Consider the following 26,351-nt stretch of genomic DNA (forward strand, 5'->3'; position numbering starts at 1 on the left):
GTTCAGTTTGTGACATAAAATGTCCCATTTGGAATGAGCATTAACACAATTTTGAAAATCAGATCTTCCCCCACAATTTAGGGATATAGGGATATATAGTGAAACTGCATAAATATTTGTCTCAACTAGTTTGACCCCAAGGAGAATGGCCTTGAGAAATGTTTGATAAAGGGACCAGTCTTTGGTTTAAGAAACTGAAAAGGGAGGATCAGTAGAATAGACTTGGGGTAAGTGACCTGAGCAAAACAGTGTATGATAAACCCAAAGAACCCAGCTTTGGGGACAAAAATCCACTATTTGACAAAAACTGCTGGGAAAGGGGCAGCTGGGTAGCTCAGTGGAGTGAGAGTCAGGCCTAGAGACAGGAGGTCCTAGGTTCAAACCCGGCCTCAGCCACTTCCTAGCTGTGTGACCCCTGGGCAAGTCACTTGACCCCCATTGCCCACCCTTACCAATCTTCCACCTATGAGACAATACACCGAGGTACAAGGGTTAAAAAAAAAATAAAATTAAAAAAAAAAAAACTGCTGGGAAAATTGGAAACAGTATGGGAGAGATTAGGTTTAGATCAACATCTCACACCCTACACCAAGATAAATTCAGAATGGGTGAGTGACTTGAATATAAAGAAGGAAACTATAAATAAATTAGGTGAACATAGAATAGTATACTTGTCAGATCTATGGGAAAGTTTTAAGACCAAGAGTTAGAAAATATTACAAAATGTAAAACAAATTATTATGATTAAATTAAAAAGTTTTTGTACAAACAAAACTATTGCAATCAAAATTAGAAGGGAAGTAACAAATTGGGAAAAAAAATCTTTATAACAAAAACCTCTGACAAAGGTCTAATTACTCATATTTATAAGGAGCTAAATCAATTGTACAAAAAAAGCAAGCTATTCCCCAATTGATAAATGGGCAAGGGACATGAATAGGTAATTTTCAGCTAAAGAAATCAAAACTATCAATAAGCACATGAAAAAGTGTCCTAAATCTCTTATAATTAGAGAAATGCAAATCAAAACAACTCACACCTAGCAGATTGGCTAACATGGCAGCAAAGGAAAGTAATAAATGTTGAAGGGGATATGGCAAAATTGGGACATTAACGCATTGCTGGTGGAGTTGTGAATTGATCCAACTATTCTGGATGGCAATTTGGAACTATGCCCAAAGGGCTTTAAAAGACTGTCTGGCCTTTGATCCAGCCATACTACTGCTGGGTTTATACCCTGCCCAAAGAGATAATAAGGAAAAAGACTTGTACCAAAATATTTATAGCTGTGCTCTTTGTGGTGGCAAAAAAATGGAAAATGAGGGGATGCCCTTCGATTGGGGAATGGCTAAACAAAATGTGGTATATGCTGGTGATGGAAAACTATTGTGCTCAAAGGAATAATGAACTAGAGCAGTGATGGACAAACTATGGCCAGATGCAGGCCCCCTGAAATGTTCTATCGGGGCTGCACAACATTATTCCTAATCAATGAAACTTCTAAAGCATTGCCTTAGAAACAGACTGACAGATGAGCATTTCCTTTCCTTTGGCCCCCTCTTTAAAAAAAAGTTTGCCCATCACTGAACTAGAATTCCATGTGAACTGGAACAACCTCCAAGAATTGATGCTGAGTGAAAGGAACAGAACCAGGAGAACATTATACACAGAGACTGATACACTGTGGCACAATCAAACATAACAGACTTCTCTACTAGCAGCAATGCAAGGATCCAGAGCAAGGCTGAGGGACTTATGAGAAAGAAAACTAGCCACATTCAGAGGAAGAACTGTGGGAGGAGAAACACAGGAGAAAAATAACTGCTTGACCACATGGGTCAATGGGAATATGATTGGGGATGTAGACTCTAAACAATCACCCTAATGCAAATATTAATAATATGGAAATAGGTCTTGATCAATGATACATGTAAAACCCAGTAGAACTGCTCAATGGCTATGGGAGGGTGATGGGAGTTGGGGAGGAAAAGAAATGAATCATAATCATGTAACCATGGAAAAATATTCTAAATCAAATAAAATTTTTCAAATAAAAAAAGAAATTACTGACTTCCTTCCCATTAACATCTGTAGTTCTAAAAATCCTAAATAGACAAATTTGTGGGTGTATACATATGTGCATGTGTATATAGTCAGATAGTACTATAGGGATATATTTGTAATTACTATAATTAACTTTTTGGAGTTTTTGCCTCTCCAAATTGAGTTCCTTAAAATCCAACTAATTCATATTTATCTTCATTACCCATGGCATAATTGAGTAGAGCACAGGGTGTTCCAAAGGTTAGACCTAAGTATATATCCAGATTAAGACAGGATACCAGGCCAAAAATGTTTTTTTATTGGGAAATCCATGTAACAAACCAGGAGGTATTCACAATGAAATTGTAACTAAGATCCCTGCAGCCCCAATCCCCCTCTACCCAGTGCTTAAGCCACTTGGCCTGACTCTATTCACTCTAGCCCAGAACCTAGAGAGGATAAACTGAACTCTGAAAAGGGTTGAATAAAATTAATTCACCCTTCCCAGAGTTGATCTTCCCACAATGCATTTTTATTGGGGCCTAACTCTGAGAGGTATCTCACTAGAGAGACCCCAGACCCAAGAGGTCAAGGTGAGAGAATAAGAAAGCCCCCAAGCTATCTACACTCCAGCCCAATTCCAAAATGCCAAGCCAACAAAGGAAGACTTTTAAAGGAAATCAAAAGCCAACTCTCAATCCCTGAAAAGTTAACACTGGTTTTTTAGAAGTGCTGAATGGCCTGTAATCTCTTTCACCAGCAGCGATTTCTCTTAGACCCATTCCCCAGGGGGATTACTGCAAAGAGCCCCAGCAAAGGACACTGAACCCAAGGGGAAAGGGCTGGACTCACACTAGGCACCAACTCAGCAAAGATAATAAAGCTATTTGCAAACATCCTCCAGGGTGAGGATACCAGCTGCTTTCTGATTCACTCTCCAAAGAGTTGGTCAAAGGCAGAGGCAAAGTTAGCCAGGGGAGGAGAGTGGGTTTCCTTATGGCTGGAAACCCATTCTCTTCCCTGTATTGACAGAAAGAAACCCATTTCCAAACCCCTTCCCTTTTTATGGGAACAAGGGAGCCTGCCCTGGGAGATAGGAAAATGTCCTAGGCTTTCCAATTCCCATCAGAGTCAGCAAGAAGGGGCATCAGTTGTGGCTGGAAGAAGAGGCAGGATAAGCCAAAGACAGTCCCATGAGTCCTGCATTCTGGGAAGAAACTCTCTTGCCCCCGTGTCCTGGACCTCTCACACCAGCTTCTTGGCTTCAAAGAAACTCTTGAGGTGCCTCATCTGCCAGACACCAATGGCCACAAGGATTAGAGTCTGGACAATGGACCACCACAGAACTCGCTGATTGGTGCTTTCACTGGTCTGTCGAAACCTCTCTTCTCGCCACTATAGGAAAGGGAAAAAGATTTTTGCAAACAATCATACTCATAGTACCTCATTATCCATATCCCAAAGGATCTTTAGAACTAATCTAGATCCCAGAGGCTAATGGTGATAGAAGGCCAGCCATGAAGAAAGAATGGCTATCCTTTCCACTGAATAGTATTCCACCCAGGAGTCCCATATCTCCCATCCCCTACTGATTCTCTTACCCTCTGGTAATTCTGCTCCTTCTGTATCTGTTCTACTTGCTCTACTAGCTGCCGAACTCGAAGCTGCAACTCACTCAGCTTGTCTTTGGCAGCAATCTCTGCATAGTCATTGGCATGTTCACCTACCTGAATGTCCAGGTGAACCCTCTGGCAGAAGGGGGAAAAAGAGAGAAGATACAAATATATAAGTCAAGGTACAAAGCTCTGTGTACAAGCCAGGCACTTAACACAACCAAATCTGGTCCAGGACATGCAATCTCCAACTACCCCAAACCAATTATTCCTTCCTTCCTTATTACTCTGCCTTTATGGCACATTATGTCCTGAAAACTACTCATTCTACCTGGATTCCTTCACCCACCCAGAGACCACCAAATACTTGTTATAAGAGAATAGAGATTCTAGAAATATATAATGTTAGAGCTGGGGGAACCAGAGAGATCAAGATTATCTACTGCAATGTCTTCATTTTACAAAGGAGACAAGTGAACATTAGAAGAGGAAAATGATTCTGAATCATATGTCAGAGCTAACAGGGAACTTACTTAAAAGATGACCTAAATGCTTTATTATACACATGTGAAAACTGTGTAATCTGAAAGGTAATTTACCCAAGAGCACCAAGTAGTGATAAAGCCAGGTTTAGAACCCAAGTTGCTTCACTGCCTGCCTTGTAACTCTTTCCCCAACTGTCCTTATTTTTTGCCAATTTGGCTAAGACCTTTTCCTGATACTTACCAGCATACCTCCAGCAAAGAGGGAAAATTTGGTGGAATTGGAGTGTAAGCAGATCTGGTGCTCTCCAGGAGTGTGAGAAGTGAAAGTGAATCTGCCCTCTGAACCATATTGCCTAGAAAGAATAACCTGGGGGGAAGGGGAGAGAGGCCTTTGTGGTTAACAGCTGATAGAAACTTGGCTTATAACTTCATAATATGCCAGAGTGTCACCCAGTTCTTGGAATCTTGCTAAGAGACTGTTATTCATAGCCCATCTCACAGGTGGGAAATGGAAAATGTGGACAAGGCAATTTGAGGTTTTTGATCCCTAGTGGGGCAGGTGAAGCAGGGGAGTCTTGGGCTCTATCCAAAATTGCCAATTTCTCAAAGGGTTCAAATCATAGAATGCCTGAATTAGAGACCAAGGAGTCCACCCTTCCCATTTTACAGATGAGCAAACTTTAGTCCAGAAGGGAAGTGACTTGCCCACAAGCTCATACATCAGAGCGGTCCTGCCCTGGTGAGGCTTTCAATCTAAATACGAAGGCGCGGCTCTACATACAGAACTGGGAAGGAGGTGGTGACAGAACTCAAGAACTGATGAGGAGAGTGGTAGACAGGAACAGCTGGAAAGACCCCTCTAATGCACTTGTCTGTCCAGACTCACTCCGCAGGTTTTACAAGCGGATACAGGGTGGGGCCACCCCTTCCCCGGCCCTACATTCCAGAGCCCCAGGGGCTCTCACCTTGTCATCCGGGTCTTTAACTTCCACGAACATGCCCAGGCCAGGGGTGGCGGGCTGGTACTCCTCCCGCTGCTTGTCATACAGCTGGGTCCGGTAGTTCCCTGCGCGGAGAAAGGGGAAGAGGAGCTCTGCTGGGGAAACGAGTAAACTGCTCCCGACCTGGGCGGGTCACCGCCCCCCAGCAGGGCCAGTCGCCCCTCTTGCTTGCCTCGCGGGGTCACGTGACCCCGGCTCAGTCCCAGGTATTATTCTCGCCCCCCACACCTCCGTACCTATAACCATAGTCTCGTCCGGGATCTCCTCAATGAAGCACTTCTTCTCCGTCTCTCCGATGTGGAAGTAGAGAGCGGAGCTGCGGGTAGCCAACCCGAGCAGGAGCAAGAGAGGAAATAAGCGGACCGACCCGCGCCGGCTCCCGGCTCTTACCGCGATCCAGACCCCGGCTCTGGCCCCGAGCGTGTTCCGCTCCGCCGCCATCTTCTCCGACCAGCCGGCCGCTCTGCCACGTCCTGTCCTTGCGTCGCCGCGCAGCCTTGTGGGACGTTGAGTCTCTCAGCTCAGAACTACAACTCCCGAGAGGCATGGCGCTCGGGTTCTCCGGGCACCGCCCCCTTTAGGGCTCCATTTCCGGGGCTCTTCTAGGTTCTTTGCTCGCCTTAGACAATGTGAGGGTGGGAGGCTTCAACCTTTTGCCGGGAGTGGGACGCAGAACACGAAGTTCTAGATTAGATGTCTGGAACCTCAGGTTCTTACTCAGTTCTGACGTCAACCTTTATTCTCAGTCCCTGCATCCTTTTTTTCAAAATGGAGACAATTATCCTTTACTACCTCCTAGGAGCTATTTGGGAGGTTTGTAATAGATATGCAAAAAAGATTTTCTTTCCTCTTAGCCTCGGTCAGACACATCTGCACTATTGAGTTCAATTTCACGAACAAATTGCCATTAGTTCCAAGCTGGTAACAGGACTTGGTCCCTCTGAGGACCAGTTGATGGAAATGGAGATATTTAACATTGAGTGAAGTTGAAGGGATGGGACAAACTACTATATGTGCTTTGAAGGATTTTATTTCACGTGGCTCCACAGGGATTAGGGATTAGTAATTAGACAGGCAGATTTTCATTCAATAAAAAAAGAAAATGTTTCTGACATACAGAAACTGTCCAAAAGTGGAATGGGTTGCTTCTAATGGTCTTCAAGCAGCCCATCATGTAGAGGGAACTGCTGCTTGGTTGTGGATTGAACAAATTTATTTATAGGTTGTGACTAAGTGACCTTTGAGGACCTTTCCAACCCTGGGAGTCTAACTTTCAGGCTTCAGATGACTTGAGAGGGCAAAGAAATGTGGGAATTCAAACACTGCTTATGGCTACTGGAATCACATACAAAGAAAAAGCATATAAAGCAGCTTTTAGGGACCCTGAAACCCAATGAAAGAACAGAGGAAAATGCCAAGGAATTGACTACTATTCTTTTGCAGTGTGGCCCCAGGGCCATCCACAACCTCAGAACTTTTACTTCCTCACCTGTGAAAGAATCACATCAAAATTTTTGTCAGGGTTTAATTTCATAGTGTTGAAATTACCCAGAGGATGGTCTATAACTTTATCTTGAGTTGCTTGAGGTACTGAAAGGGTAAATAACTTAAAGTGTTTATACAAATATTAAGGGGAAGATTCAGTAGAGGCCTTTTTTATTCCAAAGATTGCTCTCTATCCACTCAGCTATGCTGCCTCTAATCAAGAGGAAGTAATGAGCAAGCTGATGTGAATGTTTTGTAAAATAAAAAATGCTTTACAAATACACTAGTACTTCAGGTTGCTGGAACCTGTAGGAAACGAGCCATTTGGAAATTTTCTAAAATGCTAAATGACTTATTTTAAGTCATATTTGACTGAATACCAAAGATCTGATTTTCTTCAGTTTCCCACTCTGGACAATTGCACTAGAGACTAACAGATGTCGCAGAACAGTTGCTAACCTACATTGGTTAAGGGAATTTCTTCAGCAGATGTTTCCTATATTAACTAATAGTTCTGGACCAAACTATTAAGTTTTATTAAGTCTTCCTCCTCCAAAATCTTCAATGGCTCCCTTGCCTACTAAGTAAAGAACAAATATACTTGCCTGCCATTTAAAATGTCCCACACCTCCAGTCCCTGCACTGTGTGCTACTTCACCTTTTCAGCACAATGCCACACTAACATCCCTCCATAAAACAGCTTTCAGCCAAACAGGGCTGTTTTGTACCCTCAACTCACCAGAACAGTTCCCCATCCCTGAAATGTCACTTATGACCTTCTTCATCTGCTGGGATTTCTACCCATCTTCTACAATCTAATTCAAATGTTATCTTTCCTTGCAGGAAACTTACTGTTATCCCCTATCAGGAATGACCTTCTCCTTTGAGCTATTTAAAGGTATGAATCTATAACCCCAGTTGTGTGCATTCGTTTTCTCCCTAATACAAAATGAATTCCAAGAGGGAAAAGACTGACTTAATTTTATCTCCCCCCAAATCTAAGAACAATGTTCTACATTATAGGTAATAAATATTTGCACAATGAAAAGTGAAGATGGTGCCATAATACCAATATGACATAAGTGAAGAAAGGCCTTTTCAACAAGATCATGAGTTTGGTTATTCACTTTATTATGCAAAACTTCACAGTCCATTGCTTTCCAGAGCTGCAGCCTCACTCACGGCATTCTTTCATTTCACATCAAGTCCAGGCTGCAGCCCTGACCACCTTTCCTTGGCCCTGGGTCTGGTTCAGGAGGTAGATGGAAGGACACCCCAGAACCAGGAATACCTGCTAGCACTTTTGAGCCCTGCTGTTAATAGGCTGTAAAAGTGGAGACAAGTCACCAACATTAATGCCTCTTCCTAGAGAGCACACACTGCCCCAAAGCCCAAGCAGGGGACAAAAGCAGGGATAAGCACTCAATAAACAGCTTCCTTTCACTGTTGCTGGGCTCAGAGCTAGGATGGGGAGGACCTATCCATGGGGCAGGAGATAGCAACTAAGGCCCAGTCACAGACCAGATAAGCCAGGCTTTTCTCCTTCCCTTCTTTTCTCCACTCTCCAGGCTGAACTGACTCTAGGCCACAGTCCCCAAGTTCTCGTCACTTGCCCTAACTTGGGCTAGAAACAAAATGTACGAAAATACTTTAAAATTATTTCTTTCAAACAGGTTAAGAAATAAGGTTGTTTTTTTTTTTTTTGTACAATCCCCAAGTAGAAAAGTTCACATTACTGCCTGAACCCCTGGGGCAGGCTCCCCTTCTCCCACATCCAATCCTCTTTCCCCACACCAAATCAGTAGAAACGCTTGTTCCTCTCCTGTCGCTTCTGAAACACCACAGCTCCCACCACGGCACACACGATGATACCCAACAGGGCACAGAGCAGCAGCAGGAACACCTTCCACCCTGTCAGGGGACCACTTCGGAAGTTCCCTGTGGGGTCGTCCACATTGTCTAAGAAAGCAGAGAAGAGACTAAGAACAGGATATTAGGAGAAGGTTATTCCCCTGGCCCTCTCCCAGATGCAGTGAATCCCTTGGAAAGCTGAGCCAAGCCAAACCACAGCTGAAGGCTAAGACTAGGCCTTCCAGGAGCGCAAGAGTAACAAGGACTTTTTACTACTGTTTCCCTTCAGTGGCCATGGCATTTAAGTGGTCTTGATTATTATATCCTGGCTATATACAAATGGAGTACAAGCTTTGGAAGGTCCTACAAAGTAAGGAAGGTTTTAAGGATAGGCCCAGTGATATATTGTACCTGTCATTCAAAGAATGAACCTGTATAAATGTGGAGAGGTACATTACCAGAGAGCTGGCTGTGATGAGATGAATTTTTCTGACCAAAGCAACTCAATCCATTTACTAAAGCTGAGTGGAATGGGATGGGTAGGGGGAATTGAATTCTATGTCAGTGAATATGGTCCTATTCCTTAAAGAATTCACAACAAAATCATAGACTTAGAGCTAGAAGGGACCTCAAAGGCTCTCTAGAGCAACACTTTCATTTTACAGATAATGAAACTGAGGCCCCCAGAGTGGTTCACCCAAATTCATACAAGTAGTCAGCAGCAAACACTGAGAACTGAACACAGATCCTTGTTCTCCAAATGTCTAAGGGTTCTTTCTATCACTTCATGAGCTCTCTGTTAGAATCCACAGCATCACTATATCCAATTATATAGCCCCAGGCTCCCCACCTCACTGGTCACAGTTCAAATTCTATTATTCTAGCCAAAGCCACAGCTTCTTGCTAAAGGTCCCAGAAGCATGCCAGGGTGTCCAAGGGTAGGTTGGAGATGCACCTTTGGGTGACTTGAGGAAGCTGACACTGGGCTCGATCTTGGTCCAGTCAATGTTATCCTCTTCTGGAGTGTGTTCCACCATCAACTGGAATAACTTCATTGAGATGATGTCATGATTGTCTACAGAACAAGGGCATACAAGGAACTGAAGCTCTTTCCTGTAAATGTACCTACCCACCCATCTAACCGGATCACCAGAGAAAGAACTGGAGGAAGCCCTGGAAAGCCTTTAGCTCTGCACTACTTTGTGCCTTAAACTCATCAGAATGTGCTCTGTGATCTTACTGCCATGACTTTAATAGTTCCCTATCCCTGAAATGAAATCCCATTCCCTTCTTCACCTAGTGGAATTTCTATCTTTCTTTGATAACTCAATTCAAATGTCATCTTTTTAAGTAGTCCTACAGTCTAGCCATTGAAGCCCTTCATTCTTTCTCCAGGTAAAAGAATTCCTCCCCAAAGAAAAGCTCAGAATAATAGAATTTCAGTAGGAAAGGATCTTAGAGGTTATCTAGCATAAGCCTTACCTTCAAGCATGGACCCAGTTTATAGCATCTTTGATAACAGCCTATCTAGCTCTGCTCCAACTGAGTGAAAACTCACTACCTTCCTAAAAAACTAAATTTTTTTTGACAGCTCTTCCTAATATAAAGTTCCTCCATCTACAAAGTTGCTATCTGCCTTCCCTATTACTCTCATTGTTGGCCCTACTTCTGCTAGTTTGTATATTTGGGAAAAATTCCATGTATTCCTTCATCCAAGTGACTGATAAAAATGTCCAAACAGAACAGAGGGGAAAGTAAAGGCCTGCAGCTGCCACTAGATGTCATTCTAAGTTGCCATCAGACCACTGCTCAGCACTCTGAGTCTGGTCTTTTGACCAGTATTGAATCCATCTCTCATCAAGCTCACAGTTTTCTAAATCTTGTTAACAGGGACATATTTATAGGAGGTACTCTCAAACACTCTGCTGACATAGAGGTATGCTAGATCTATAACATCTCCCTGGTCTACCTATTTGGTAACCCCAGCAAGCCTGAAAGTGGACTTATCTAGAATCCTAGAATCTTAGAATTCATTAAGTCCTAAGGCATCCCATTCCATTTCTGAAAGCTCTAATTGTCAGCAAGTTTTTCTTTACATCAAGTGCAAACTAATTTCTCTAACAATTTCTACCCACTGCTCCTAATTCTACTATCTGGAACCAGGGAGAATCAAATTTAATTGAAGACAGAAGTCATGGCCTTATCTAAGTCTCCTCTCCTCCACATTTTCCTCTCCTTTAACTAATTCTTTTTTTTTTTAAACTCTTACCTTCTGTCTTTGATACTGAATTCCTGATCCAAGGCAGAAGAACAGTAACATTAGGTAATTGAGGTTAAGTGACTTGCCCAGGATCTCACTGGTTGGAACTATCTGAGGCCAAATTTGAACCCAGGACCTTGTGTCTCCAGGCTTGGCTCCCTATCCACAGAGTCACCTAACTCTGCCCCCCCTTTGCCCCTTTAATCCTAGATGCTTCCCACAATCTTGCAACCAATGCCCTTCTTAAAATATGGCACCCAGAACCAATCATAATGATCCAGATGTGGTCTGAGCAACTCAAGTCAGTAGTACTGTCACCTAGTATGTTCTAGACACCATGTTTATCTTGATTGAACCTAAGAAAGGAGTTAGAAAAACGGATGTCCTGCCCACACACACACATTCACATGATACTGAAGTTGCCCCAACTTGTCCCATGCCTCATTGGAAGTGATTCTCACAAACACCTCAGTTTACTCACTCCCTAAGGTTCTCACCAGAAAGGTCACCCGTGCCAGCCGAGGCACCAAAGTAGTAGCCAGTGGGCAGCTGCACTCCAGAGATGTCGATACAGTTCTTCCATTCATTCTTATCTTCCACATCCGTCATCACCTGGGATGCAGAGATGAAAGATTAGGAGAAACCTGGCTGCCACCCCATCCCGGCCCTCCCTTAGCTTCCCAATAATAGCCCTGGGCTCAAGTCTGCAGTGCCCCGATCCTAAAAGGAAGTCCACAGGTATTCATGCTGCTCACTGTCAAGCGGCCTCGAGAGTAGCGCACAGCCAGGAAGGTATCATGATTTTGGTTGCGGAAGTCAGCTGTGCAGCCTGCCAGTTCAGTCCATCTTCCATCCTTGCTGTGATCATATTTCAGGGAGCCATTATTCACCATCACTGATATATATGGGAATACACGCTACAGGAAGACACAGAGACATCTGTTATTCCAATGCCTGATCCACTGGTTCCCTACCCAAAAAAAGAAATAAAGAGTTTAGCCCAAATTCAAGGCAATAGCACGGGACAGTGAAAGGAGCCCTGGATTCAGTCAAAGAATAAGGATTTAAATAGCCACTCTAATACTTGGTACCAGTGGAAACTCTGGGTAAGGCACTTCATCTCTTTGGGTCTCCATTTCCTCATCTTTAAAATATAAAGGGTTCCTGTCCCCTTCTGCACTCTATCTAGGAACTATAAGAGGTTGGACGAGATGGATTTCTAAGTCCTTTCTAATTTAAAATCCTGTGATCTAAAGGGAAACAATAATTCTATTCAGTGATTAGGCACAAATTCCAGACTGAATGATTCAGGGCCTGGCTCCCCCATAATATATTCCAATTTTATTCATTAATAACCAGGATCCCACCTCAGTAGATTCATCATTGGGGTAAGTGTCCAGGAAGATGGCCAATCCATGGAAGTTGTCTTTGCTTCCAAATACAGGACCTAGAGTAAGTAAAAAGGAGGGTTCCAGGCCCATAGTTTAAAAAGATTCCTTATCCCCCAAGAACAGAGCAAAAAGTGATCTTATCATTTTATGTGCTTCCCAGGCAGCAGAGAGTATATACTCATCAGTCTCCAACAAACCCTTCCCCATGGAATATCACAAACATAATGATGTTGGCCCAGAATAGTACTGGCCTAACCTCTAGTGATGGGAATGATTGGACTGCTGTGAGCTTTGAGCTTATTCTTGGAGGGCCACCATTTCCAAGGGTTAAAGGTAAAGGAAGGACATGTTTGTCACAATGCCCAGTGCAGAGAGTCTGGCCATCTTAACCCACCTGGCATAAGGCGGTCCCTGGTGTACCACAGAGCAAAGCCATCTCCATGGAGGCTCTTCTTCCCAATGCCATGGACTTTAAAATGGACATGCATCTCCCAATCCTTGAGGAAGCAGGGCTGGTAGAGAACAGAGGCTGTTAGTGTTGGCCACAGTTCTATAAACCACTGGATTTTGTTTTATCTCTGTTAAAAAAAAAGCCAATTCCTAAGAGGTAAAGGCCAGTAAATTCAACTCTTTTTGATTTTTAATCCCCTTATCACTCCTGGAATAACTTTGTTATTCAGTGGATCTAGTCCTCATAATCCCAAAGATACCTTTGTATATCTTGACATTTCTGAATCATAATGCCAAACCTAAATGGGCCTCACAGCAATTCTGCTCTATCCTCACAAAATATGATGGGTTACAGGGGCAGCTGCGTAGCTCAGTGGAGTAAGAGTCAGGCCTAGAGACAGGAGGTCCTAGGTTCAAACCCGGCCTCAGCCACTTCCCAGCTGTGTGACCCTGGGCAAGTCACTTGACCCCCATTGCCCACCCTTACCAATCTTCCACCTATGAGATAATACACCGAAGTACAAGGGTTTAAAAAAAAAATATCTAAAAAAAAAAAAATATGATGGGTTACAGACAGTCAGAGAGAAGGCTGGAGCATGATATTGTGCAAAGAGCACTAGAATGGGAGTCAGAAGACCTGACTATGACTCCCAGCCCTGTGAGTTACTGTTTATGTGGGCTCATGCCTGGACTTTCCCTCTATGGGTCTTGAGTTTTCTTAGCTATAAAATAATAAAGGAGCTTGGTGTCTCTACAAGTCTCTTCCAGCTCTAACTCCCATGGTTCTTTGACTTTATACAAGAAACATGACTTATGATCTAAGTTTCTTCATCTATTAAACAAAGGAATCACTTGGATCTTGGTCTCTGGGGTCCCTTCTTATTTTCATACCTATAATTCTCAGTGTCAACACTTGTATACCACCACCATAGGGATCAAGCTATGTTGCTCATGTGCCAGGGAACTCACAAGTCACAGTAGGAACTACCCTAAATGTATGCTTTATAAGGTCTTAGATGGAAAACATCCATGCTCCAGGAGGACTGCTCAGTTTATACAACTGAAAAATAAAGCACACAGACACAGAAAGGAACTTGGAAATAGTAAAAGCGCTCTCTCTTTAGCTGTCAGGCAATTGCATACTGAAGCCAATGTGGAAACACACAGATATGCTTACAACTGTAAACACACAGAGGAACAAACTAAGGCACAACTACAAAGTAAATAAAGTTATTTAGCAATTTAGGTGGGGAATGGCTAAACAAATGGTGGTATATAAATGCGATGGAATATTATTGTGCTATAAGCAGGATACAATGATCCATGGCAATTCTAAAGGACCCATGATAAAAAATATTCTCTACCTCCAGAGAGAACTGATGAACTGAGTGCAGACTGAAGCATATTTCCCCCCCTTTATTTCTCTTGCTTTTTTGTTCTTGTTGCAACAAAGCAAATATGGAAATGTTTTGCATGATTTTGCATGTACAATTGATATCCTAATGATTGTCTTCTTAATGGGTGGGGAGGAGCTGGACAGAGAGAATTTAGCACTTGAAGTGTCAAAAATAAAGAAAAACAATTTTAATAATTGGTTTGCCAGTTAGAGCTAGCTCCAATTCCCTCCTGTATTTCCTCTACTCCTAGACTGAGTGCCAGACAGATGTGAGGCACGGTGAGGCAAGGGCAGCCTGGACTTGGAACTTAAATTTCCAGAAGTTGGTTGTTTGAAAAATGGCTACAGAAAGTGTTTCCTGTTTTATTGTTTGTTTCTGATTACTCTGAGCTTCTATTTTAAAGAAAATTTTCTTTTATTTGGGATGGATGGGGGAATACTATGTTTTCCAAATGCTGGGCTAGGGATGAGTTATGTTGGTCTATAAAACTCTACTTATTTCTCAAAACCTAAACTTAAAAACAAAAAAGCCCCAAATGAATTCTTCTTCATCTTTCCTAAATCCTGCTTCTTTCACTACCAGTTTTAACTCAGTACCAGCATGAAGGCTCAGGTAATCAGGTACTTTATTTACTGGTTCTCAGTACAGACTGAGGTAGGAAGCACTGGAACAGAACATACTACTAGATAAGCTCTGGGAGGAGAGAAAGGGTCATTGAGTCCTGGAGGAAGAAAGAAGTCTTTGGAATTTTCTTCAGAAGAGTAAGAACTTGAAGGACAAAGATGTTTTGGGGATAGAGAGTGGCATGGGAGGGCATGCTTAAGTCCCTGAAAACTGCCTCATGATGACCTCTGAAGCTTTTAGGCTTTTATTGATGGTAATTGCTAATGGTTCAGTGGATAGAGCATTGAGCCTGGGGTCAGGATGACCCGAGTTCAAATTCAGCCTCAGCCACTTAAAAAGCTGTATGATCCTGGGCAAGTTACTTAATATCTATTTACCTAACTCCACTAGAGAAGGAAATGTTAAACCTCTCCGGTATCTTTGACAAGAAAACTCCATAATGTGGGTCATGAAGAGTCGGACATAATTGACTGAGTGACTGGTTGACTGAATAACAACAACACAAGAGGCATTCAAGTATTAAGAACAGAATGTGAAGAAAGAAAAAGCAAGTCTTAACAATGGACTAGGCTAGAATTACAGAGCTAGAGGGCACCTAAGAAATCACTCTCTTCACAGAGAAAAACAAACTGTGGCCCATAAAGGACAAGTGACTTGGCCAAGAACATACAGCTAATTAGTGTCAGGGCCGAGCTCCAGAGGCTTTGATTGCCTACACAATGCCTTTTCTATTATATAGTGCTGCCTCTCATGCATGAGGTAATTGGGTAAAGAAAAGTCAGACATGATGAGAAGGTTAGTTGATCAAAACAAACTATGAATTGCTTGTCACAAGACATTAAAAAAGTCAAGAATAAAGAAAGAAAAGTAAAAAATAAACTGAATTTCTTTCATGGGGAAAGGAGAAGATGGAAAAGGTGAAAGGAGGCCAGAAGCAGAGAGGCAGCTAGTTAACTCAGCTAATAGAGAACCAAGTCTGGAAATGGTAAGTCCTGGGTTCAAATCTGGCCTCAGATATTTCCTAGCTGTGTGATTCTAGGCAAGTCAACTTAATCCCCATTTACTGCTCTTCTATCTGAGAACCAATACTTCTTATCAATTCTTTTTTTAAAAACCCTTTCCTTCTGTCTCAGAAAGGCAGAAGAGTAGTAAGGACAAGGAAATGGGGTTAATTGACTTGCCCAGGGTTACCAGGGTTATAAAGCTAAGAAGGGTCACTTAGTATCAATTCTAAGACAGAAGGTAAGAGTTTTAAAAAAAAAAAAAAAGGTGAATGGGAAGGGAGAACTGGAAGGAAGTATCTAAGGAAACAATCAACTATAGACTTCATCATATATAGACCAAATATGTAGTATAACACTCACTGTAAAAACAGCATGGGGGACAGCTGGGTAGCTCAGTGGATTGAGAGCCAGACCTAGAGACAGGAGGTCCTGGGTTCAAATCAGGCCTCTGACACTTCCTAGCTGTGTGACCTTGGGCAAGTTACTTGACCCCCATTGCCTTGGCTTTACCACTCTTCTGTCTTGGAACCAATACATAGTATCGATTCTAAGATGGAAAGTAAGGGTTAAAAAACAAACAAACAGCATGATGTGGAATAGGGTGAGGAAAAGAACATGTATCCTCCATATGAATATTCCACAAGGGATGTGTCTCACCCCTCTACTCTTCCTCTACCTTTGCCCATCATCATCATCACTAGCAGGTTCAAAAATCTAGCCCTTATTTCTCAATTAAACTCCATTCCTACATCATCAAACCCATACTGGCCAGATCTATCTAGATGTACTATAGGCACCTCAGATTCCCACTCTACTAAAAAGGAAGCACCACCTATCTTGACAGTCATGCTCACTTCTCTACTATCCTGTACCTAAAGCCATAGTACTAATTCATGTTGCTTCTACACTTGTGGTATCCATTCCTCTGCCTTACACTGACAAGGTCATCACTTCCAAATCAGGTACTCAAAACCTTTTGCCTGGATTACTACAACAGATTCCTAATGAGTTTCTTTGCCTATAGTTTCTTCTTTTTTCAAACCATCCCTCCATATAGCTACCAAACTGATATTCCTAAAGCACATGTCACTTCTTTGTTCAAAAAGCTTCATTAGTGATTCTAGGATAAAATACAAATGCCTTTGATATTTTAGAGCCTTCATATTCTGGCCCTAAACTAACATTTTACACAGATATATCATCCCACCTTCCCATACCTATAAAATCTATATTATAGCCACAATGGCCTCCCTGCTGCTTGCCATAGATGATATGTCATCTCCTTCCTCCATTCCTTTGCACAGGCTAGTTGCTATTCTTGGAATGCTCTCCCTTCTCAATTCCATCTCTCAGAATTCTCAGGTCCCTTCCTGAATGAGTTCAGGTGTTACTTCCAAAACATCACCTTTCCTTTTCTTATTAGTGTTCTCCCCATTACTTCCCAATTTTCTTAGTATGTATTTTGTATTTATCTGCATAAATGTTGTTTTTCCCATAGATGGTAAGAAGGAATTATTTTATTTTTATCTTCACCATATTCCTAATACCTGCCGTGTAGTAGGTGCTTGATACATTTGAGTCTCTAGGTGAGGAAAGAGGTTCCCTCCTTAAGTAACACCATCTCTGAAGTAGAAAGTGTGGGAAACAAACTGGATCAAAGGGAGATGACCTTAAGCAAGCCGCTTAGCCTTCTACTCTGCAGTGAAATTAGACTGGCTGATCTATCTAAAACTCCTTTACAGTTCTGATATTCTATAATCTAACTTTTTTTGTGACTACATAAAAGCTTCATGCAGGGAAACTATTATAAATGTTCTCCAGAGGAAACTTGGATGTGAAAAGGATGAATAAATAGTGACTGAGGGCATGGGGAGATAGTGACTGCAGGGCAGGTATGGTTGTTTGAACTCAGTGGAGAAAAGATAGAAGATAAAGCAAAGGGAGGAAACTGGGCAGGTAGCCAAAGTTCCAGTATGGAGATCAAAGGCTTAGAAAGAATCATCTCCTCTCTAAGTGGGGCCTCAGTCCAATGCTGTTAGCCCACAAAGTTCTCATTTCCCTCTAGTTTCCTCAAAGCTGCACTCATGAGTGTTCATTTTGAGGCATCCTGAGAAGGAAACCTTCAGAAATATGACCACATGGAATCAAGATGTGATATCAGTATTATAAAAGTATAGCCAGCCAGGTCTTCATTATCACAAACTAATTTATTCCCACATTTGGCTCCCTGTTCTTAAGCAACGCCACCCTAACAAGCCTTCACCCATTTTCCTGAGTCTTCCTAAGGAATTTCAAACTCTGTACAAACTCCCCCTAATTGGAGAACTCTTTTGTGAGCGACGCCCCTTTGGCGATCCAGAAAAGGGGAAATGGAAGAGAATACACTCCCTAAATCCACAGAATTTGCCCAAAAGAAAAAAACACTTGCTCCCTGTCCATAAGCAGGTGCTGAAAATTACCTGGTGGTTCCAGATAGACCCCTCTTTGCTAGGTTCATCGGGAGTCAGGCGGATGTACTGGCTGGTAAGCATGGTGCTGCCTTGGAAATCCCAGAGGGGCATGGAGCTGGATCCAACCCCTACGAAATCAACAGAGAGTGGGCTGAGATACCAATTCAGGGGAATCCGAGAGTGGGGAAGGAAGGAGTGACGGAGAAAAGTCCTAGAGAGGAGCCAGGCCAGGAAAGGGCAGTCCATGGGAACTTTTTCAGCAATACGGGGCCCCAGTCTCATCCCCCTCCAACACGCCCCAGAGGCCGATCCCGCAGCCCTAGGGTGCTCGGCCTCCCCGCCTCGAGTCACGCCCCCGTACCCTCCCCCTTCGCTCACCCTGGTAGGGTTTAATCAGCGAATGCTCGCGCTTCAGGTGCTCATTGTTGCCGTTGGTGATGTCAGAGGCCGCGGGTTGGGGAGCGGGTGAGAGAAGTAAGAGCAGAATCAACAGGAGGACTGAGGGGAAAGGGCTCAAGCTCCCCGCCATCCGCGAGCTCTGGCATCCCCAACGCCAGCCCCAAACTGTACAGAGCCTGGCTGCTGCTCCAGCCGCCATCCTCCTCGCCTCGCCCCAACTTCCGTCTGCTTTACTTCCGCCTTCCGGGAGCATTCTCAAATGACTTCCGACCGGAAACAAAAGGAAAGAGGTGTTGGTGGAAAATAGAATAGACGGGATCCGCAGCTACAGGCCAATAATCTGGCCGGCTGAATTTCTTTGTATCTAGTTTCCTTCTGTTCCCAAAGAAGTCTAGAAATCTGGCCTTCCAGGCTTTTTGAGTGGGGTTGGGGGAGGAACCTCTACAAGCCTTAGCCAATCATGGATGAGCACGTTTGGGGCTGAATTCAATAAAGAAGCAGGAGTATCTACAGAATCCCTGGTGCCTTAGGTTCCGGACTACACAGGACTTTCGCTCCCAGACAGAGCGCTGAGTGGGGCATTTTGGATCTTGTAGCCCGAGTGAACGGCGTTCTCCAGGGGAGTAGCAAGAGGAAGACGATATCATCCCCTCCAATTGACTTAAGGCTCCGACGAGCCTCAATCTGCCCTTTCGGTTTCGAGTGCTAAATAGGGCCGCTTCTCTGAGTTGGGTAGCATTGGGAAGTAGTCAATCAAACGAAGTCCACGGCTTTAGTCCCACCTCCGGGCTCCAGCCCCGCCCCGGCCCAACCTCTATGCTTCAGGTCCGCCCCTATCTTCACCTCGGTGTTTTGGCTCCCTTGGCCCCTCCTCTATTCCCACCCCCGTACTTTGGTTTCCTTAGCACCGCCTCTAGCTCCACCTCCGTGCCTTGGTTCTCTCAGCCCAGCTTCTAGCTCCACCCCTGTGCTGTAGCTCCCTTAGCTCCGCCCCAGCTCCAACCCCGCCCTGACCCCGCCTTCCCTGCGCTTTAGCCCCGCCCTGTCCCCGCCCCATAGCCTTCCTCCAGCTCCACCTCCTCCAATTCCACAATCATCAGCTCCGCCCTAGCCCCCTCCCCTACGTCATTCCCAAACTCATCCCTCACCCTCCTACTCAGTGACCCCCTAATGAACCTTTGGGTATGCCACTATTCAATTTCTCACAGTCCACTCGGTACCTCCAACATCCCTTGATCATTCCCGCATTTAGTAGTTGCTTTTGCCGGTTCCTTAATGCAGTATGTTTGTGGAAGCTGGGCTAATGACTGGCAAAGAGAAGGCAGAAAAGCGAATTAGTGCATTAAAAATTTTTGTAGAGCCAAGGAAAGAGAAGGAAAGTGGGTGCCCACATAAGCTGGAGAATGTCTGAACAAATGTATGCGAATGTAATGGAATATATTGCATTGTAGGTCAATCAATAAACATTTATTAAGTACCTACTGTGTACCGTTCCAGACATTATATTAAGACCTGGGGATACAAAAAGAGGCAAAGTACAATGTCTTCTCTCAAGTTGTTCATAATCTAATAGAAGAGAAAACAGGCAAATGATTATGTGCAGTCAAGAGGACTGAAGAGAAAAGAGAGAAGGTGGACAACAATATCAAAAGCTGCAGAGAGGTGGAATGGAATGAGGATTGAGATGATGAATATGAAGAATTCAGAGAAACTTGAATAGATTTGTATAAGCTAATAAAAAACTGAATAGAAGCAGTAGAATTTGCATGATAATCATAATAGTGTTAAGGAAAGCAACTTTTGAAAGACTTCAGACTTTCAAAGAAAGATCAGAGTGATCAATGTAGTGACTAATCGTGGCTTTCAAGGACAGAAAGAATTGCTTCTCAGCAGAGAGGTGATAGACTATAGGGTCAGACTGAGGCATACATTTTCAGAAATAGCCAACAGGTTGGTTTTGTTTAACAGTAATTCTTTGTTATAAAGGAGGCTGGGGGTGGGGTACAGTAAGTTATTGGGAAGTGACAGTGATGTTGAAAAGGGCATCCACAAAATATTTTTAAAGGAGGAATGAGGCTGCTTAGTGGGTCCAATACAATATAAATGATAAAAATTAGGATCTTATTGTGTGAGCATCATGCTGGGTGATGGAGAAGATTTAAAACTTAAAGACCCAAGCCCTATTGTCAAGGAGCTTATATTGTTTACAGCTTACAATTTGTAGTAGTGTATGAGGGTATAAGATCACAACACAGATGCTTATAATATTCAATGTATCATGATAATTTAATAATAGCTATCAAAACACTTTATAAATATGATTGCATTAGAGCCTCTCAATACCCAAGCAGACAGAGGTTAAATGACTTGCCTAGAGTCATACAGGTAATAAATGTCTGAGGCTGGATTTGAACTGGACTGCAGTTCCAGCCTCTATCCACTTCACCACCTAGCTACCTCTTCATTGCATTAGAGAATTATCAAACAAAATAGTTGATGTAGCCTTCAAGAGAAGGTCATTACTGACTGGGAGAATCAGGGAAGGCTGCTTGAATTAGGAGATAGCATTTGAATTCAACCTTAAAGGATAAGTAAGAATTCAATAGATAAAGAACAGGAGAAAGGACCTTTCAGATATAATGAACAATTTCAGCAAAGACATAAAAATATGAGAGATTAAGGTATATTCAGAGGCAAAGGATTATCTAGTTTCGCTAAAATATGGAATGCATACAGTAGAGAAATATAAAATGGGTTAGAAAGGTGAAGTAAGGGAAGCTAGGTAGCACAGTGGAAAGAGCAACAGGCCTGGAGTTGGGAGGATCTGGGGTTAAATCTGGCCTCAAATATTTCCCAGATGTGGGACCCTGGGCAAGTCATTTAGCCCAAATTACTTAGCCCTTAGTTTTCTTCTGCATTGGACTTAGTATCATTTTACAAAAGAAGGTAAGACTTACCAAAAAGAGAGAGAGAGAGAGAGAGAGAGAAAGGAAGGAAGGAAGGAAGGAAGGAAGAAAGAAAGAAAGAAAGAAAGAAAGAAAGAAAGAAAGAAAGAAAGAAAGAAAGAAAGAAAGAAAGAAAGAAAGAAAAAGAAAGAAAGAAAGAAAGAAAGAAAGAAAGAAAGAAAGAAAGAAAGAAAGAAAGAAAGAAAGAAAGGTAAGGTAGTACCTTAATACAGTGATCCTTAAATACCAATGAGAATAATTTGAAACAACTCAGTAAATCACTGAAGATTTTTTTATACTAAGGAGTAACAAGATCAAAACTATACCTAAGAAAGGTTATTTTGTAAGTATTATGAAATCTATATTTGGAGGCATGGAAGAGCGTGAAGAGGGGCAGGCCTAGAAGGAAACTATTACATTAGTTTTAAGTGAATAGAAATGAGGGTTCATACCAGGATCCTGGCATCTGGATCAGAGGAAGGAGACAGATTTAAAAGAGGTTGCAGAGTAAAACCAATAGGACTTGGTAACTGATTGCATGCATAAAAAATGAATTGGGGAAAGTAAAAGATAACCACAGGTTATGAATAGGGGAGATTGGGTAAGTGGTGGTACCACAGACAAATAGAAAAGTCAGAAGGAGGAGCAAGTTTGGAGGGATAGAAAAGGTGGTCTGTTTTGAACTATAGGTGGCATGTCCAAGTTCAGCTGTCCTGAAGGCAGTGGAGACTAACTAAGAACTTAACAGAAGACTGGAAATGAGTATTTAGCAATCACTGGCATGGAGGTCATGGGTTATAATGCTGTGGGTGGGAGTGAAATTTCTGAGGAAGGGAATGTAAAGTCAGTGAGTCAGCCCACAAGCATTTTTTAAATCCCCAAGTAACTGCGCTAACCACTGGGGATAGGGAAGAGAAGAGGACCAAGGACAGATCCTTGTGGAACATACACTTTGAGGGATAAGGAAAAAAATGATGAGTGAGGCAAGAGAAACTGAAGACTTCTTTAGAGAAATAGAACTGGGTAAGTGTGGTGAAGTCAGAGGAAAGCATATTCAGAAGGTCTCGAGATGGTCCACAGTGTCAGAAACTGCAGAAAGTTCCAAGAAGAAGAGAAAACAAAAAAATTTAAGGCATCTGATTTAGCCATTGGGAAGTTATTTATGACTTTCTAGAGAGCTGTTTTGGGAGAGCTGGAAAAGATGGCAAAAAACTGACAGAGTGAGTCAGGAGGAAGTAGAGAGACATTGTGTGTGAAAGACTTTTTTGTCAGCTAGTTTGCGGGTAAAGGGGAAGAGAAAGAGGATGGGGTAGAATGATGGATGATGGATGGTTTAGAATGGTTAGTGGAAGGCATTGTTGGACTTGGAGGACCTAAGCATGTTTACCTGAAGGTAGATAAGAATGAGTTGGTGGTGAGAGCTTAAATATGCATAAGAGAAATGGGTTGACTTCTACAGTGAGATCCCAAAGGGGATCAGGGTCCCAGGGAGAGGGACTGTCCCCAGGAAACTCTAATGTCTCTTCTCTGGTGCTTTGCTGGGAGGATGAACAAAAGAGTGATAGCATGGAGAAGGCTTGAGGATCGAATGTAGGAAGTTGAGGGAATTAATTTGGCAGATCTCAGCCTTCTCAGTGAAGCAGAATCCTAGGTTATTTGCTTCAGATATGGGGGTTGTGGGTATAGTTGGTGAGGCAGGAAGGAAAGAGAGATTTGGGATAGCTCTTGTGGGGAATGAGATAAAGGAGCTGATTTTAAAAGGTTGGGGGAAGTGGTTGGGTAAAAGCCCTATGGCCAAATAACTTAATGAATAAGGAGCTGACCCTGGCCTACCTCTGACATATCCTGGCTTTATGACTCTGGGCAAGTTACTTAACCTCACTTCTGCTCTAGGCAACTCTCTAAGGTTAGAGGTGACAGAAAAAAGGTGCTGCCTTGCCTTATTAGTAAAAGTTTCCTCCTCTGGGAATTCCTCATTTCAATGATATAACGTGTTGTTGTGCAGTCATGCCCAATTCTCCATCACCCCATTTGGGTTTTTCTTGGCAAAGATACTGGAGTGGTTTGCCCTTTCCTTGTCCGACTCACTTTACAGATAAGAAAACTGAGGCAAGCAGGGTTATGTGATCTGCCCAGGGTTGTATGACTAGGAAGTGTCTGAGGCCAGATCTGAATTCGGTCTTCCTGACTCCAGGTCTGATGATCTGTCCACTTCACCACCTAGCTGCCCCAATCCTCCCAGGCTAGAGGAGAAGACAGGCTCAGCTATTTTGAGGGCCTTGCAGCAGCATTCTCCTAATGGCATAGATTTTCCAGTAATGGAGGAAAAAGGCTACTTTGTTTGCCAAGGCTATGGAAGGGGCCAGAGGAAAAGGAAATAGCAAGTCTACTCAGGGCCAGGTGACTCCCCTGCTGGCTGGCTATCTCCCATAGACTCCTGGCAGGTTTTGGTCCCCCTTGGAAAGGCAGGAGGCCTGGGGACTGAGAAGAATGTTGTTTTCTGGCTGTGATACGGGTCAAAGGCCAGGAAGCTTCTGTGCAGGGAAAGGAGAGGCTAGGAGCTGAGAACCTGGTCCAGGCTTCCTGGATTGGGCAGTTTTATCCTCTGGAACAAAATGTCCATTTGTGTTATAAGTTTTTTTCTCGGAGTGCAAATGTGTATATGTCTGCATGGCACCATGTGCCACTGTTTGTGTGTGCATGTGCCCAAGTATGCATGGACTACAGTGGAGAGAGTCTTAGAACATCTGGGTTCAAATTCCAGATTATTCCGTCACTTCCTAAGTGACTTTGAAGGAGTCCCTTGACCTGTGTGGGCCTCTGTTTCATTAGAATCTGAGAGGGTTGGGCTGGGCACCCTTTAAGAACCCATGAAGTATCCAAGAAACTCTGTGTGTCTGTCCCCGCCTGGGATGTGTATGCTTGTGTGTACACATACGCATCCATCCAGAGGGGCTCCCGAAGGCGGATGTGTGCATTTAGGAGCTGGGGAAGGTCACTGGGTGTGGGAAGGGCAGGGAGTTTTCCCTGCCTCTGGTAAGGATTGGGTTTAGTAGAAGTTGCTAAATGTGTCCGTGTGTGGGAAGGGGGAGTAGGGCTTGACTGAGTGTGTGCCCATGAACACAGAAGGGGAATTGATCTGAGTAAGTATGAGTGTGTGTGTGTGTGTGTGTGTGTGTGTGTGTGTGTGTGTGTGTGTGTGAGAGAGAGAGAGAGAGAGAGAGAGAGAGAGAGAGAGAGAGAGAGAGTGAGTGTGTGTAGGAAGAGGCATTCTCTTCAGAGCCTACTTCTTTCTGTGGTTTTCGTCTCCATAGATACACTTCCTGTGGCAAAGAAAAGAGGTAGTGAGCGCTGTGTTTCAGGATGTGAGGGATTCGGAACAGAGCCGCCCCGTGCCTGCCGTGCTCCCCCTTTTGGCTGTGCCAGCTACCCCTCCCGGGACCCATGGTCTCTGCCCTCCTCGACGGGGCCCTGTGACAAGAGGGATGCCAGGAAAAGCCAAGCACCTGGGCGTCCCCAACGGGCGCATGGTGAGTGACCACATGGCCTCTGGGGCCAGCAGCCTGTGGGAGGGAAGGTCTGAGACACACCCAGGGAGGGACTGGGTGCCTGGGACAAGAGGACCAAGCGGAGCTTCTTGGCCCAGGGATTTAGGAACAGCAAAAACAGTGCAAGACTTCTGTTTAGGGTTTGAGAAGCTAACAGGAGGCAGTGGCTGACAAGGAGGTTGGCATCCCTGCCCAGAGAGCCCAGAACAACTCCTTCCGTATTGGCTGGCACAGTCCAGTATCTCTGTTTAACCCTGGAGCCATCTACCTTGACTGCCTGGGGATCTGGGGAAGACAGCCACCGCCATTCTCTCCCTCCTTCTCCTCAGCGGGCACCCTGGGTGGGGGGAGGCACAGGGCTTTACCTCCTTCCCATCCCTTTTGTAGGAGTGCCCCTCAGTATTATCATCATAGGTCAGGGCACCATCCAGGATGCTTCCCCGTCCCCTGAGCATCCCTTAAAGTGTTACCTTGTTAACCTAACAACCCTGCTGTACCCTCACCTCAAATGCCACCCTTCCTAAATGCCCAAGATGCCATCTTGTTGGTCTGCTACCTGCTGTTCATTCCTCTCCTCCCCCTTTGTTATCAGGAGCTGCCTGCCTGGCAGCCATGCGCACCAGGAGCCCCGGTGCCCCCCACCCACTTCACCATAGCACCAGGAAGGCACCTCCTCCCTCTCCTCTCTCTGGGCTCCTAGAAGAAAGGCAAGGAAGGGCCCAGGAGAGATGAGAGGTCTGAGAACCCTAACAGCTCACTCTCTTGAACTAACTGCTTTCCTTCCCAGGAAAGTGGAATACACAACACCTCTCTTGGGTCCAGTATACTCCACTGAGTGACTTATGTCTCTGTCCTGCTCCCCTGAGCCTCCAAGGCTGGGCTGGGCTGGGATAAATTCATAAAAATGTGCTGTCTGCTTAGCATGGGATTGTGTGAAGTTTTGTATGTATATCCCCAGCACCAAAGGCAGTCCCTCAAATGTAGGAGGAGCTTAAAACATGGCTTATTAGATTGGATTTTATTGGATTGAATCGATGAACAATAGGTTCAGAGGCAAGAGACGGATTTAAATCTGTGTCTGCTACTTACTTTGTGACCTTGGACAAGTCATCTAAATATTTGAGGGCCTTGGTTTCTTCCTTTGTAGAATGGGAGCATTAGACCCAATGATCTAAGCACAGAGTTGAGTCCCTGCCCTGCTAATTGTTCCCTGTGTGACCTTAAACTAATCATTCCCCTCAGCTTCGTTGTTGCTGTTTGGTTGTTTTTCAGTCATGTCTGATTCTCTGCGATCTCTTTTGGGTCTTGGTAAAAATACTGGAATAGTTTGCCATTTCCTTCTTCAGCTCATTTTACAGATGAGGAAACTGAGGCAAATAGGGTCAAATGATTTGCCCAGGGTCAG

The 26,351-nt window shown here is 43.8% G+C and overlaps 3 protein-coding genes across 3 annotated transcripts in view; 1 reads left to right on the forward strand and 2 right to left on the reverse strand.

The window, feature by feature from the left end:
• Nucleotides 1-2,339: 2,339 nt before the first annotated feature.
• TMED9 (transmembrane p24 trafficking protein 9) lies at nucleotides 2,340-5,583 on the reverse strand. Its single transcript, XM_044661618.1, has 5 exons — nucleotides 5,379-5,583; nucleotides 5,107-5,207; nucleotides 4,383-4,508; nucleotides 3,645-3,791; nucleotides 2,340-3,438 (listed from the first exon to the last, which is right to left on the reverse strand). The coding sequence occupies exons 1-5, from the start codon at nucleotides 5,581-5,583 to the stop codon at nucleotides 3,289-3,291; spliced, it is 729 nt and encodes a 242-aa protein (XP_044517553.1). The 3' UTR covers nucleotides 2,340-3,288.
• Nucleotides 5,584-7,737: 2,154 nt separating this feature from the next.
• On the reverse strand, nucleotides 7,738-18,813 carry LMAN2 (lectin, mannose binding 2). The gene is made up of 8 exons (XM_044661619.1): nucleotides 18,433-18,813; nucleotides 18,064-18,182; nucleotides 12,524-12,641; nucleotides 12,106-12,185; nucleotides 11,494-11,655; nucleotides 11,236-11,350; nucleotides 9,434-9,553; nucleotides 7,738-8,586 (listed from the first exon to the last, which is right to left on the reverse strand). The coding sequence occupies exons 1-8, from the start codon at nucleotides 18,704-18,706 to the stop codon at nucleotides 8,426-8,428; spliced, it is 1,149 nt and encodes a 382-aa protein (XP_044517554.1). The 5' UTR covers nucleotides 18,707-18,813; the 3' UTR covers nucleotides 7,738-8,425.
• A 3,366-nt stretch (nucleotides 18,814-22,179) lies between these two features.
• RGS14 (regulator of G protein signaling 14) overlaps nucleotides 22,180-26,351 on the forward strand; it is a 29,954-nt gene continuing 25,782 nt past the window's right edge. Inside the window, exons 1-2 of the mRNA XM_044659819.1 lie at nucleotides 22,180-22,245; nucleotides 24,713-24,928. Coding sequence (XP_044515754.1) covers nucleotides 22,180-22,245; nucleotides 24,713-24,928 — 282 coding nt within the window. The remainder of the gene's footprint in view (nucleotides 22,246-24,712; nucleotides 24,929-26,351) is intronic.

Source organism: Gracilinanus agilis, chromosome 2, assembly GCF_016433145.1.
Source record: "Gracilinanus agilis isolate LMUSP501 chromosome 2, AgileGrace, whole genome shotgun sequence".
NCBI lineage: Eukaryota > Metazoa > Chordata > Mammalia > Didelphimorphia > Didelphidae > Gracilinanus > Gracilinanus agilis.